This window comes from Porites lutea, chromosome 11 (assembly GCF_958299795.1).
Source record: "Porites lutea chromosome 11, jaPorLute2.1, whole genome shotgun sequence".
NCBI classification, from domain to species: Eukaryota; Metazoa; Cnidaria; class Anthozoa; order Scleractinia; family Poritidae; genus Porites; species Porites lutea.
In genome coordinates this window covers 20,946,014-20,960,920 of record NC_133211.1, presented here as the reverse complement: position 1 = coordinate 20,960,920, position 14,907 = coordinate 20,946,014, and the positions used below count along the sequence as shown (strand labels likewise).

At 39.6% G+C, this 14,907-nt stretch overlaps 1 protein-coding gene across 1 annotated transcript; it reads right to left on the bottom strand.

Annotated features, from left to right (window-relative positions):
• Positions 1 to 3,370: 3,370 nt before the first annotated feature.
• Positions 3,371 to 13,434, bottom strand: LOC140952082 (counting factor associated protein D-like). The gene is made up of 9 exons (XM_073401501.1): positions 12,975 to 13,434; positions 12,279 to 12,490; positions 11,415 to 11,667; positions 9,914 to 10,130; positions 8,935 to 9,209; positions 7,197 to 7,288; positions 6,110 to 6,283; positions 5,375 to 5,564; positions 3,371 to 4,446 (listed from the first exon to the last, which is right to left on the bottom strand). Exons 1-9 carry the CDS (start codon positions 13,231 to 13,233, stop codon positions 4,055 to 4,057), a joined length of 2,064 nt encoding a protein of 687 aa, XP_073257602.1. The 5' UTR covers positions 13,234 to 13,434; the 3' UTR covers positions 3,371 to 4,054.
• Positions 13,435 to 14,907: the final 1,473 nt, after the last annotated feature.

Sequence of the window (14,907 nt, the reverse complement as noted above, 5' to 3'; positions counted from 1 at the left end):
TGTACTATGCAGACGAATACGGCATAGAGGATCCGCCATAAAAATGTTTTTGATCGACACCACCTACGAGGCATCAAAGTTCCGTTAAGCATAATGACCTGTATCAGACTTGTCAATTCATTCAAGTTTGACGATAAATTTTTACTTGAAGTAAAAATTTCTAGTTGTTACCACTTCCGGCGTGAAAAATCCATTTATATGTTGCTTAATTGCCATAATATCATAGACAAGTGTCCATGTATTTTTATCAAGGCCGATTATTCGTTTGGTGGGAATATAGGGCGGGATTTGTAAGGAACCTGCTGCTGGAATTTAACTCCTAAGAACAGGTACCAGTTGCAGATCGGAGAGAAAATCAGAAACACAAGGAGCCTTTTGTCCGGCATTTGGTTCATAGCATATGATCAGCCCGTTTGATTACAACCTGCGGGGTTCACATTGAAGTTTTGGACTGACCGGAATTTAAAGGAAACTTCTAACTAAGATTTTTTTTCGTTCTAAGGACAAAGGATAACAGGCGATCGTCTATAGTTTTATGGGGCCGTTTAAGTCTCCTAAGGCAAAACGAGAAGCTCACATCGTTATAGCTTTATGCCGAAACTGAAAATCGTAACTCTCTTGGTTTGAAAAATGGTCCCCAAATAGCAGAAGATCAAGAGATGTAAATACATTGATGTGTTATATGGGCTGTGAATCAGAATGTGAAGTCTTGTATTATTTATTTTTGGAGCTGACACCTATTATTTTATTAGGAGGTTGCACGCTGAAAACTCAAGGGTAGAAGAGCGATGAATTTATGAAGTTAAGTGCCGGGGTTCAAACAGGAACAATAATATGCTGTTCTCTCATTGATACAGACCAGAAGACGCAGAAGAACAAATGAACCAAACAGAACGTGAAGTTGACAGGGAATCACTGGGAGAGCCGAAAGGAGAATGGGGACGACTCAAGTCGACACCCAAACGTCAAACTTCATGAGACGAAACAAACTCTTCTAATTTGAGTTAAGTTAAGATCGTCTTAAGATCGAGCCAATCAACTGAATCAGACCAAAAAGCAATTTTAATAAATTTTCTCCCGAACGAGGGTAAATATACATTGACATACAAATGTTTAATTTATTACTTTAGTTCGTCGCTTGTGAAGATCGACGTTTGTCCCAGAGACGATCTTCAGACGTTCTATCCGTCTGAAGCAGACGGATAGAACGTGTTAGACGATCCAAACTAGGGCTTTCCACAAGTTGCTAGCCAGAGATTTCTCAAAAAAGTTCCCGTAATTTCTCAAAAAGTTGCATGGTTTAAAGTTGCTCAAAAAGTTGCTGTTTGTGACAAAAGCTGCTTAAAAGCTGCGAAAAAAAACAACAACTTTTTGTTACCCTCTTCCTTTATTTGATCTGAAGTAAAAATAAATTATGCAAATCGTAAAAAAATAAAAAATATCTAATCATATTTGTACAATTTTGCGGCTTTGCTAAATAACTTTGTCCTCAATTAAAGCTAAAAATTTATGAGTAAAGACTAAGCATCAGTTTATCAGAGCCCATGGCCTCATAGTCATGGGCTTTTGTCAATATCGAAATAAATCTTGTAAAACTTATAGTATGAACCAATTAAATTGTTGAATGACCTTCTTCACCTGAGACTGGCTTCGTCCGCCATTTTCAATTTTCTTTTAAAAACCGCTGACCTAGCAGCCCGGCTGCATGCATCTTGCCGTCATGATCTGCCCCAGGGAGGAGGATCTGGCTCCTTTTTCACAGGAAATTCATAAATTGTCTACTAAAACATTTTTAAGCATTTAAGGCTGTTCCAATATCTCAGAATTACTAGAAAACTAGAGAAATTGCTCAGAATGCAAAAAGTTACTCGAAATACGAGAAGTCCAATCCAAACTCATTCAGACGAACTTAACTGAGCCCAGACGTCGAACGTTTCATGGACTTAACCTACTAAGTTTGGTTCGTCTCGTGAAAAGTTTGACGTTTGATCTAGGCCTAGTAGACCTTATTCACGGTACCTGCTACTTTTGCAGGCGCTTAGGCACTGATGGGATTAAGGCGCGCGATGTCACGTGGTTTCTCAGGGGGCAAACATATCTGCCAATGTAAGAAACCGCCGTCGAGTTTGTTGATTCTAGACAACAGAAAATGAAGAACATTATCTTAAAGACGATAATGGTAAATTGTGGGTGGAGGTGATCATTGTTACTTTTTTGGATGCAGTAGCGACCGTAGATTTCCTCACAGCAAGCAATAACGACATAAAACTGAGCCGACGAGACGACTGACACTTGGTTATAACTTCAGCGTACGCCCGTCCACCCGTCAACTCTCTGGGGGTAGGGGTTGAAAAAACTCAGTAGGGTAGGGAAGGAAGTCCAAACATTGACGTTTGGCGCGAAATTAACCATTTTAGGAGCAACCAATGGAGTGGATTGAGTAAACATCTAGATTGAAGTTTCTTGTGTTCGACTTAGGACAAAATTTTCGGAATTAAATTTCTTGGTCACGCTTTTGGTCATAGTTCAGGAACAACCTAGTCTCCACCACTCCCCCCCCCCCACCCTGGTCAAAATTTTGTCAGGTGAATTCGTGCATGAAAACATCGTGTAGCATCGAGAAATTTGTTGCCGACAGCTGAAGCCTATATAGCTGCTATCAAGATTCTTCGTTTATTCAAAGCTGGTTTGTTTATTTAGTTTAATTTGGGTTGAGGAAAACTTCGCGACAATGCAGTGATGCAGACCTATGGGTAAGAATTTTTTTTCCCCAGACTATCTGACTGCGAACCAACTTGATTTATAATTTTCCCTTTCTGTTTTAAAATCAGTTTAATAAGTGAAAAATTTTTGGTTTTAGGTAATTAATTAGGGAAGCTTCGCTTTTAGCCTTGGCTAAATCTATTTAGTATATACTAAAACAGTGGATAGTGTTTTTCGCGCGCTCTGATTGGCTGCTCAATCAGTGACTATCCTGCACTATTCACTGATTCACCTCCAGTTCCTCCGAGCGAGAGACGCAAAACTCGCGTAAGTTACAAAATGCCTTCCCGGTTTGCTGCCGTAACAAACAAAGAAATTTCACAACTAATCAAGCAAGCTGTTTCCGAAATCACTAGCCACCGACACTGAGGTAAATAATTGTTATATATTACTTACTTCGGGTCGCTGTTACAGTTTCTATCCATCTTTGTGTCGTTTGTTGCCATTTCACTTTTCCTATGCTGCTGTCTGAGGGTCTGTCGCTGATCGGAATTTGAGCACAACAGGGCCTCTTTTTGTAAACCATCGTGCGTTTAAATAGCTTAATTCCGCAATTGTGACCTCTAGCAGGGGTAGTTTGCGGACATTACATTAGGAGAGCAAACCGTAAGAAAGAACTGAGCTTGTTTATTTTTCACAACTAAGCTGCTAGTTTTATATCAAAACTAAATTGTCATCAAATATTTTGACAGTGTTATATAGCTACTGGTTACAATAAGCCACTAGCTAGCTACTCTCGGAGAAGGTCATCTCTCTTCCGCAGAGGTTCCATGAAGCGTTATTGGATTTCCGCTGCACAAAGTGAGTACAGGGGCGAAAACCGAAAGGTTCTTCCGCTTACCAAACAACTTTCGCGCCCGCACTCGCCCCATGCCCCTTTGAGCCTCCGCGGACGAGAGAAGTAAAACGGTCGGTTCTGTTTATCTGAACAATAACACATATTTTTTTTCCGTATCAGAGGTAACAAGCATCAGTTTTTCGACAAGCGACAAACGGAAGAAATGGTCATACGACCTGTTTATGAATCTGACAACGATAAAATCGTAAAAGTTCATGTCGAAAAAAGCAACGAAGAACAGCACGCAGCAAACGTAGTAAAAGGCGGGAAAATGGTCACGTGGTTATCTCTGCCGTTAGCCATTTGCCGTACAAAAACCTTATTACGAAGTAGACTCGCTCCTAGCTTCCTTTGTCGATAGATATCGTATCTTCGTTGGCTTTAAATATGTACTCTCAAATGTGCTCTCCCAAGTAATGGTTTGTACTGCACAGTTTCTATTTCAGTTGTTCATCACCATTTGTCCTCGTCATCCAGATACTCGTCAAAGTCGTCTTCAATGTCGCTAAAATCAGCTGGATCCTCTATAGCATCTTTTCTCACTATTTTACTCCGATAAGTTTCCTCGTGTTTTGTTGATTCTGGTTTTAATTGTTTGGGTAATTTGGCTCTACGCAACTCTCTCTGTTTTTGTTTCTCCCGTAATTCTTGTTGCCATGGTAACGTTTTGCGACCCTTGTTAAGAACAACAAATGGTCTCTTTTCTACCCCACAAAGTCCGTGCCTGATTTTTATAAATCCATGGTCTCCCCAGTTGCGGGACCAAGAGTTTTTTATCAACCAATAAGGAACTCCATTTTCCTGTCCATATCCAATAAGGAGGACAGCGTGGTCGGTGTTATTATCTGACAGGGAAAATACGGAACCAGGTTATCTTGTGCTAAATCCTGACTATGGGTAAGCTTTTTTAGAATTAGATTTTTGATTTAAGATTTTCTTGATTTGTTATTGCGAACAGAAATATAAAAAGCAATATTGACCAGAATCCGCGCCGAAGGGGTGATGGCCTTAGTAATATGATGCAGATCAGTTAGACCCTTCATTGATTAAGTATCGTATTTATTTGTGTAGGATACATAAACACCAATAACGTTATGAATACGCATCTTGTTTACCCGCTTTGTCAGGTCTATAGAGTTATTTTTTTATGTTCTCACCAGGGAACCGCCTGACACGAGTACAATTGTCGGATGGCATACCCAACGAAGACCACACGGGCAATGAATCAATCCTTAAAATCCTTTTTTGATTTGATTTGATGAATCCATTCGGAGAGTGGATTCTTTCTACATTTGCTATTGTATTTTAGTATTTTGGACTCACGAATTACCTCTGACGGGCAAAGGAGTTGAGATTTTCTTTTTCCCTGTGAATCATTGGCTACCCGCCTTGACCCATTGATTACAAGCCCCTCACATTTATAGACCCATCTTCCAGTAAACAAAAAATACATCCGGCTATAACCTCCCCCCGCCCCGAATATAAGCACCTCTGAGCTTGTATATTGAAATGATATCGACTTTTTACGACGTTTGAAGCTTAAAAGAGCGGTCAAATTCAAAAAATATTTTGATCAGCACTGTAGCTTGTTTTGAAACACTTTTTTATTCCAATTATAAGTTCTCAGAATATAAGCCCGCCCTCGTTTATAAGCCCTTACGAAGTTGCAAAGTTGTTTAAGCCCAGGGCTAATAATCGGAAGTTTACGTTATGTGGGAAAGGAGATTATAGAGACATGAGTGAAAAATAGTATCCACAAAAAATGTCACTCACTGCAAGTTATATCATCTAAGATGCCGTGGCTGTAGAATTTTAATGTTTTAGGATTGGCGTTGATTGATATTGTTGCTGGGCCATGGTAAGCTACAGCTTTCTTCAACGCTTCTCTGTTGTAACGCTTTACTCTTCTGTAACTGGTGATTTTTGCTCCGATTTTCAGTCCTTTAGTCTTGCAATAACCTTCCTATAAGGCAAACAAGGAACACACAAATATCAGCCTCAGAAGTGGTTTAAAGCCTTTTCAGTATTGTGTTTTTTATATCACACGGAGATCTGTTGTTCTTTGTTTGCAAGAGACTTAAGGTCTCACTGCCACTACCCCTGAGATGTAACATGCAGGGTAAGCTAATCTGTCCCCTGTAGAGTCCGTAACAAGAAGACTAAAGGTCTACAGCCACTACCCCTGAGGATTAACAAAACAAGCTGACCTGTCTCCTGTAGTGCCTGTAACAAAAAACTAAACGTCTACTGCCACTACCCCTGAGGGGTAACAGACCAAGCTAACCTGTCCCCTGTAGTGACCATAACAAGAGACTGAAGGTCTACTGCCACTACTCCTGAGGAGTAACAGAGTAAGCTAACCCTGTAGTGACCATAACAAGAGACTGAAAGTCTACTGCCACTACCCCTGAGGAGTAACAGAGCAAGCTTACCTGTCTCCGTAGAGACCATTACAACAGACTAGAGGTCTACTATTACTACCCCTGAGGAGTAACAGAGCAAGCTAACCTGTCCCCTGTATTGTCCGTAACTTTTAGCGGTAGCAATTCCAAACTTGTGAATCCAAGCAAAAGCTTTCCATGTCCATCCTCCAAGGCATCCATTATTTCCATGTTTAACTCCCGGTGTTTCCCAAGTACAGTCCAGGAGTTGCTGTTCCGATAAATCCACTAGTTTGCCAGTCTAAAACACAAGAAATCACACAGGCAAATACGTCACATAAACAAAAATTCAAAATGAAAGATAGTGGAGAATTGGTGAAGAATTTACTTACATGATTAAATAAAGTGTTCGGCAAAGTATTAAATATTACTCACAAGAAGAGTTTATAATATGAAATTTATTTCTTAAACCGGTTTCCAATTCGTCAATTGGCCATTTCCGAGTTCCAAAATCCTTCGCTTTTCACGTGCAAAGTCTTTCTTGTGAAAATCACGTTTATTTACATTTCTGAGAATAAAAAACAATTTCATATCGATAGCGTAACACTTAGCTTCGCTTTGACAGAGGCTGGGGCAACTCGGGAATGGCCTTTTATTTAAGATTTTAGAAAAATAGTCACTTGGCTCATCATGTAACTCACTGAAATGATAGTTATACTTTAAAATGTCAGGACGATGAGGTCTTTTTGTGCACCAAATTTGGATTCAGTTTCATCGTTTCTGCATGCCATGCAAGGTAAAATCCTGACTTGGAGAGTGAGGACATTTAATTTGACAACGGACATTTGTCTACGACTACTAAAATTTATTTCGTATTTGCTTTCTTGCTCAAATTTATCAATCCCGATGTGGTTTCAAAAAATAGCCCCAATGTGCACAAGGAAACAACAAACTGAAGGATTCTGCTAGTCTTTTATCATTTTAATATCCTATATAGTCATCTTTCTATCGTATCCTATTTTGTTTTTTATCTGACCTGTTTATTTTTTAAAGGACCCCACTGATAATAGTGTTTAACACTAATGGTAATTTTATCCTCTTAAAGGAACCATTGAAGAAATTTGAATTCAATATTAAGTTGCCTAATGAAACTAGGAGTCCTGATAATTATACAACTTTGTCGACCTGCACTGATTTTTAATATTGCTACATACCTTAATAAAATTTGCTCCTTCTACTGCTCCAGCTGCAGCAAATGCCCAACATGATCCACATGTTGCTTGGCCTTTTGCGGGAAATACTGCGCCTGGGAGAAGAAATGAGCACTTAAAAAAGCGGCTATTCTCGCGGGACTCGTGCACCGACTTGTATTTGCTTTTCATACGGGATTCTTCTGAAAACTCTTATCAGGGCTAAGCACTGAGTCAGACCACACTCAGATTAGGATAAAGACCTGCTGAGAATAGTGATTAGGCTAAAGAATTGACTCGAAACGGTTAGTTTCTATTTAGGGTTAGGGCAGATACAACTTCAAATCAAACCCTTTATCAGCATCGAATCCTCACTGGTCAGTTTGTTTAGGCAGTAAACTGCAGTCACTACGTTTTGGGTTCGAGTCCCACTCAAGCGAATCTTTTTTTCCCCTTAAAAATTGAAGAGACTTATACACTTGCATGAACATTTCTTGAGAAGAAACTTCAAAGGACTTATAGACTATAGAGTACATTAATTCCGAAAACGGAACGAAACCAATGGCCACAAATTTACTTCTGCTGAAAGAATCCGGTAGGAATAGCAAATACAAGTTGGTGTAAGGGTGGCGTACGAATTGCCACTGGAAAAAAAAAAGAAATGATATAGGATGCTTGCAAATAAACTTCTTCCAGACAGTTGATGAAAACAAGACATTAGACGACTGATGGTTAATTTAGTCTTTTGATGATTGATGGTAAACTCCACTGTTTGCCCCTGAATGTCTTTGTGCTCTCATTTCTTAACCCCGTGCTCCTTAGATTCAATTGAGACGATGGTTTTCTACTGGACAAGAAGTTTTGCGCCTTTATGCCAATAACAAAGAAGTGAGGCTCCAGATATGGGTGGCTACCGCCTTTGTGAAATTTTTCCTCATTTACTAACTGCTTTTACTAATTGATCATAAGCGAGTCCAGAAATTTTCTTTGCACGAGCGGTTCTTGAGTATGTTCATTGTTATTGCAAGTATCCTTTACTCGGAAAGCAGAATCAAAGAATAGCGACCAGTTTGCTTTAATCTTCTCTTACTCCATTTTCAGTTCTATCCTATATTTGTTATGTAAGCGGATGTTTAAAGTCTAAGGCATATACAAATAGGCCACTTCCGAGTTCCAAAAACCATCACTTTCAAAACGAGGCTATAAAGTTCACAACCTTTCATGTGAAAATGAGTTTTATTTGCATGAGAATGAAAAAATCATTTCCATATCAAAGGCTGAGCGCTTACCCTAGTTTTGACACAGAGGCCCGGGGGAGCTTGGAAATGGCCTTATTATCATGTTTAACTTGATATGGGACTCCATGTTACGATCCACTAGGGTGTCCGCTGAACAGTGTCACCTGCCTGTATCACGGGCTCAGGTGCAAACCCAATGAGGTTACGTGTTTTTAAGTGTTCTCCGCTGACCAGTTATGGCATTCAAGTGATCACTTGCTCAGAAAACCCTACTTTAAAAAGTCTTTTTCTTAAAAGTTCCCACGAGAGCTTCGCTTTTGGCCTTGGCTAAATCTATTTATTAAGGACATAAACCATACAACGAGGGTTATTATACGTTTCTGGGAAAATGCCCACCTACCCCTCCTGAGCCAACATTAAGATTTACTTCTCACTTAGGGCAAAATATTGGCTTAGGGGAGGGGTCGGTGGGCAGTTTCCCAGAAACGTATATTCATCCGGAGGAACTTTCGTCTTCCTCTTACCATATTTTCTCCAATCTAGCTCCTCGGGAACATTTCCGTATCTGCATTTCTTTATTTTGTTTCGTTTCTCATCATTCCTGTTATCACCACCACTATCTCCATCTCCTGGCTCTTCATTTTCTTTGTCATCATCCTCATCAAAGTCACGTGACCCATAGCCCCCATCCCCTGGCATAAGCCCTTTGTGGCTTTGGAATTCAGAATCTGTCATATCGGCAAAGTGATTGACAGTTAGGTGATACAAATTTCCTTTCATGTTCGTTGAACGAATAAACCTAAGAAATAGGAGAAACGAAAGGCAAATTATCCGCATGTTGCTCACAGTAAATAGTGAGTCGATTAAAAATTAATGGGCCCATGTCAGCCAAAAATCTACCTTCTTAGTCTCCCATTAAAGGCAATCCCGTTTCCGGAATCCGGTAAATTTTGACTTGTGGAGTCTGGAATCGTGGGCTCTGGAATCCGGAAACAGCTCAGGGAATCCGGAATCCAAGTTTCACCGACAAAGAATGAGAAATCCAGTACCAGGAATCCGAAATCCACGGCATGGTATCCAGAATCCACGGCTGTCTTGGATTCCCTTTTGACATTGGACGATTCTTAGGGCCAGAACTCTACTTAGAGAAACTATTCTAAGGATTTCTTCAGGGGTTTCTTAAACCTTTAACCGAACCTAGCAGTGACCTTCCGAAGCTAAAAAGTGAGTTTATAAGAATGAAGGAAAGAATCAGCAACCAGAAGTTAGCTTTTCCCCTTTGTGATACTTATGTGGAGAACAAACCTGCGAGGAAATTGGAATTCCTAGAGACATATGCATATGGCTGCATCGAGCATAGAAAAACGATAAGGGAAAACCAGAAGCCACACTTTACCCTATCAGGTGGTTGGCAAGTCGTTGTTATGTAGTATCAAGAATCTAGGCTCTTGTGAAAAATTCTTCTTACGTGGCCATTGTTTGGTCAATATCTATTTCACATACCTTAAATTATGTCTAAAAATGTGTTTTCTTTTCTGGTGCTCCACTTTATCGGTGTATTCTTTTTTGTGTTTCCTTCGGAATTTATGGAAGTCCTTATCTACAGGGTCTTCCTCGTGATGAATCGTAGTGACGTCTCCCATGGGATTCAGGGAAGTGGAAGCTCCATCGCTGTCACGTGATCGCTTGTCTATGTTCCAGCACCATTTGTCATGATGCACTTTGAAAAACAATAAAAGTTTTGTTTGTCACGAGTTTTTCATTATCAGCTTAGATACGAATAAATAAGTGGAAGTAAGAGTGTTTACCAACGTCGGTGTTTAACGGCAAACGAGTTGCCATTATCCACAAAAGTATGTCTGATTGACAAAAGGCCTTCATTGACAATTTTTCCTGTAGACTCAGAGCTTATTCTCGCTTAACTGACTGTTGGAAGATTGTGTAAAGGCCACCCGACTTCATTCGGAATCTAAGCTATTGGTTTATTCCATTATTCTCATTAAGTGTCTGCCTCATTTGTTGGCCATATATATATTAAAATGAAAAAGAAAAACCTTAAGGTGAAAATCAAGAACAATAACGAAGTTTCCTAAGGTGTTCTCGGTATATATATCATATCCAAAATGGAGTTGAGGAAAAGTTTTAAGTGAGTGCTAGTGAGTGATAGAAAAAGCATGAGAGTTTGAAATACGACAAGCTAAAAACTAATGCAATGGAGCGTTTTACTTACGTTGCCAGCCGCTATGCAAATTTATTGGAACAAAAGAACATTTAATTACATAAGAGAAAGGCTTCCACAGGACTGCTTTGGAACATCACTATGGCCGCCGATTTATTGAGTTTTGGGACACCAATAGAGAGCTTAAGCAACAATGACGGCGACGGCTACGAAAACGAGTCGGACACTTAAAAAGTGTTTTATTCTATCTCGTGTCATTCGTCAAATGTGGGCAAATTTTTTTGGAGTTGAATTCTGAAGGACTGTATCAAAGTTCAGGAAAAGAAAAAGGAAGTTGTCGTCTTGTGTTCCCGCTCTCAACAAACGTGAAATTAGGCAATTTCACGTTGTAGTCGTGCAACGACAGCTAGAAACAAATACAAAAAAAACGTGATGTACGTGCAAAGTTGTTGTTTTATTAATCTAACCTATTGCCTTTTTGCCGTTCTCGGTGCCGTCGCCGTCATCGTCGCTTAAACTCCCTAATATGGTGAATGTCACGTCATGTGAAAACGCTGTATAATATTAGACTGAATAGGCCATTTGCTCGATGACGTCATTTTACTATCAAGACCAGAATCCTTTTCGTGTTGTCTTTCATATTTTAAATTTTGTACTCCCGGTGAGGTTTAAACAACGAAAGCCCTTATTTGCACAAGAAAGCAAAACCCTGAAGGATTCTGGTCGTAGAAGCAAAATGACGTCATCATGTAAGTGGCCTATTGTGACCATCTTTTTCACCAAGAGAAGGCTGGGCCGGAACTTAGCCTCATTCCCATTACTTACGATGTGGAACTTCAAAAACATCCGGGTCATCATCAGGATCATAATCCCATTCCTCAAAGCTGTGATACTTGATAACATACTTGTCGTAATAGGAAACTAACAGAGTGTCGTAGCCGTTCATTTCAAAGTACACTGGCTTGGGTGGAACTGTCTTGGTCGCGTAAAATACGTAGGAATTGTTACGTTCAAACACTGTCACGTTATAAGCCCATTTAGTGCAAAGTTGGCCATCGATGGTAGCATCTCCTACGTACTGGAAAATTAGGTAAAGAAGAAGAGAGGCAAGATATTTTAGTAAATAAGGCCAAGTAACGGTGTTTGATGTGAGTCTAAACTGTAAGTTTTGCAGGAACTGGACTTTCCTCAGTGTTTCAAAGCAAGAGCGTATACTGCTGTATGAGGCAAGTAATTTGAAATGTTGGCGTTGACTTTCAGGATGTCACTCTAAGATGTATTAGCTGTGTGCAGATCGCCAGTGACCTAAAAGCGACCTTAAATTAGTCCGGAACAGTTTCAACCAGGTCAAAATTGAACGATTCGTTTTGGAATTCCTTTTTTTTTGCACTGTCAAATGAAAAATAAAAAACTCATAGTTGCAATTCCAGCTATATAGTACTTTTTATCATTGCATGTTTTTCATATTCAGGTTGTCGTAGTTGCGGATCAAGCGTCGAACCTCACATTCAATTATAATGCTAATTCAAGCATATCTGTTTTTATCGCTCATTATCGTAAGGCTGGTACCTCAATTATATTAAGACCGCTTTGTTCACTTTTGTTGCCAACCGACCAACATATCTAAGCGCAATATGGTTGAGGGGAACAAACTGTAGAAACTGTAACCTTAAACTGCAAAACATTTACCTTGAAGTCTTCCAACTTCGACTTAAACGGCCAAGCTGAGTTGCACGGCAGAATGGACTGGGCCTTAGCCTTTCGAGACTTGCTTCCATACCTCTTCCAACAGCCTTTGTAATGGCGATGATTCTTGTGCTTCTTGTAAGAGTATTTGGGAACTATTTTAAAGAACATGCCATGTCTTCCTAGATCCCCTCTTTGAAAGGTTTGTACCTCACCTAACACCAGTAAGTGATTAAAAAGACATGTTCAAAGTTTGGAAGCATGACACGTGACCATGGTATTACATTATTCAGATTAAAAAGGCCAAAAAATTAATAAATGTCATCAGTCTATCAGGCACAGTGATAAAGCACTATTTTTTAAAAAATGACTTTCTGCTTTTTGACAATTTTTTAATCCAAAAATTGCCTAGACTTAAGTACTCAAGCTTCTAATGTGTTTTTTTCATTTTTTGAAATTTTATCACTGGGTGATCCTAAGTCAGTCTCCGCTGGATTCATCTCTTAATATTTTTCTTACGAGTACTTAACAACAACAAATAAACTTTGATATTTTTGTAATATGATGCGGGTACCGTGTCTAAATCGCAACAAATAATCCGTCAAATGATCTAAAAATCCTCCAAAAACAGACATACCCTGAAGTTTCTTTAAAATTTTTTATCACTGTTAGGAAAAAAAATCGTATTTTCCGGCTTACCATGATAGTAATCTATTCTGCTCTTGTCGTAAGTTTGACTATGCCAGACTTCAAACGGTTCGTTGATATTATTTGTAGGAAGAGACAAGACACCTGTAGCATGATATTCTCTTGGAAAATGCAAACTCCTCAAATCTACGCCAGTTTGGCGACTTTGCTCCGAGTTGCTGAGGTTACGATTAACGGGCGAACACGCTATAAAATGCCAATGTTCAAGAACCGTAAAAAGACACACAATAACCAATCTTCCATAAGGCATATCACAGTGCAGAACTTCCCAGCGTAATTTCTTGCCAACAGGTTAACTCAAGTTCTTTACACAACCACCACCCACAAGTCGAACTCGAGTTTGAAGAGCTTATTTCACGCTTGGCGTAATGTCATCCTGTATTTTTGAGACAACCTCTAGACGATCCGAGGGAGTCAACCTGAGTCATTTTGCTTCCGTTGGGAAGCCAACCCTGTATGTTTATACGTGATTCACGCGCGTTATTACATCATAGAGTAATAACGGTGTTCTGATCAAAGCTTAGTTGCCAAATATACCATATATGGACGTGCGACAAAGCAGGCACCAGTCGTAGAGTAATTTAAATCTGCACCGCAATTAAATATCCTGCCCAGTTTCCCTTTTCATTATTATTGGCAATTATTACTGGCCGGCGGGGAAATAAGAGTCATGAGATCATTCCTAGACTACGATTAGTCCTTAGTTTTTTTCTCAACTGCAGTACAGTAAAGGAAATGTGCGAACACATGTGACTTATCCTCCCGCGAGGAAAAGCGACAAGTGGAGGTCAGAGAGAATTAGGGACCCTTTTGAAATATTTGTTCTCTCACCTTTCCACGCAATACGCGACTTCACGCGCGCTGTAGTATTTCTCCTGGGGAATGTAGCCAAGGGGTGCATCAAAAAAGTTGCTGTAGGGAACTTAACTCTTAAAATAAATTACGAAATAAAAAGAGTTTCATTACGCCATTTTCTACATGACCAGATTCAGAATGGCGTCCACTTTTCTCTGTTCTCAGATACTTGAAATCGTTTAGTAGAAATCAAGTTATTTTAGGTTGAGTTCTTCAAGTTAATCTGTCAAAAAAATAACCTTAGCTCTTCATTCGTACTGATTTCCCTCGTTCAATTTAACTGCGTTCAAATTTAAACCTCACATTTCAAACCAGAGGAACAGTATCAGTACACTTCAAGAAGGAAATTATTAAAAATGGGTCGTAGGAAGAAACTACAGGAACAAATTTATTTTGATATTAGGCGTCGTAAACCTCCGAAATGTGAACAATATTCGTGGTACTTTCAATAAACTTAAGGTTAAGCTAAAGAATCTTGCCACTTTGAGCTTTGTTCACAGTTTCAGTAATACCAGCGAATCTCCATCCTGATAAATTTTTATCGTTTTTCCTAGGAGTCAAGAATGACTATAGCGTATCGAGAAATTGGGACCAACATATGGGAAAGGTCGTGGAATTTTTCTATCTAAGTAAGACACTCTGTCAGTCTTAGTTAATTTAATCTGTATCACTAACAGTTTCATCCATAGTGGAGAAGACTTAAAAGTTAAAGCCACGTAGAGGGAAAGACCGACAGACTTTTTGAATAGTCGTTACTAGTTTTTAATGGTCAACGGGTTTAAATTGAGGAGTTTAAGCGCACCACGCGGGTGTTCGTTGAGTTCGTTTTTACTCTAAAAACAGGCTGATTTAGCAACAGGACGGGAACGTCAGTTGACGACGGGAAAGCGCGCGGAAAGGGCTAAACACGACTTCCGGTGCTCAATTTGCCGCTCTGCCATTGGTCAAGCCAGTTGTTTGATTTGCGCGCGCCGTCGTCAACTGACGTTCACGTTCTGTTGCTATTAAAATCAGCCTAACAACCACATAAGCGCGCGCATAAATCGACCAATTGAAATGAAATTGACTT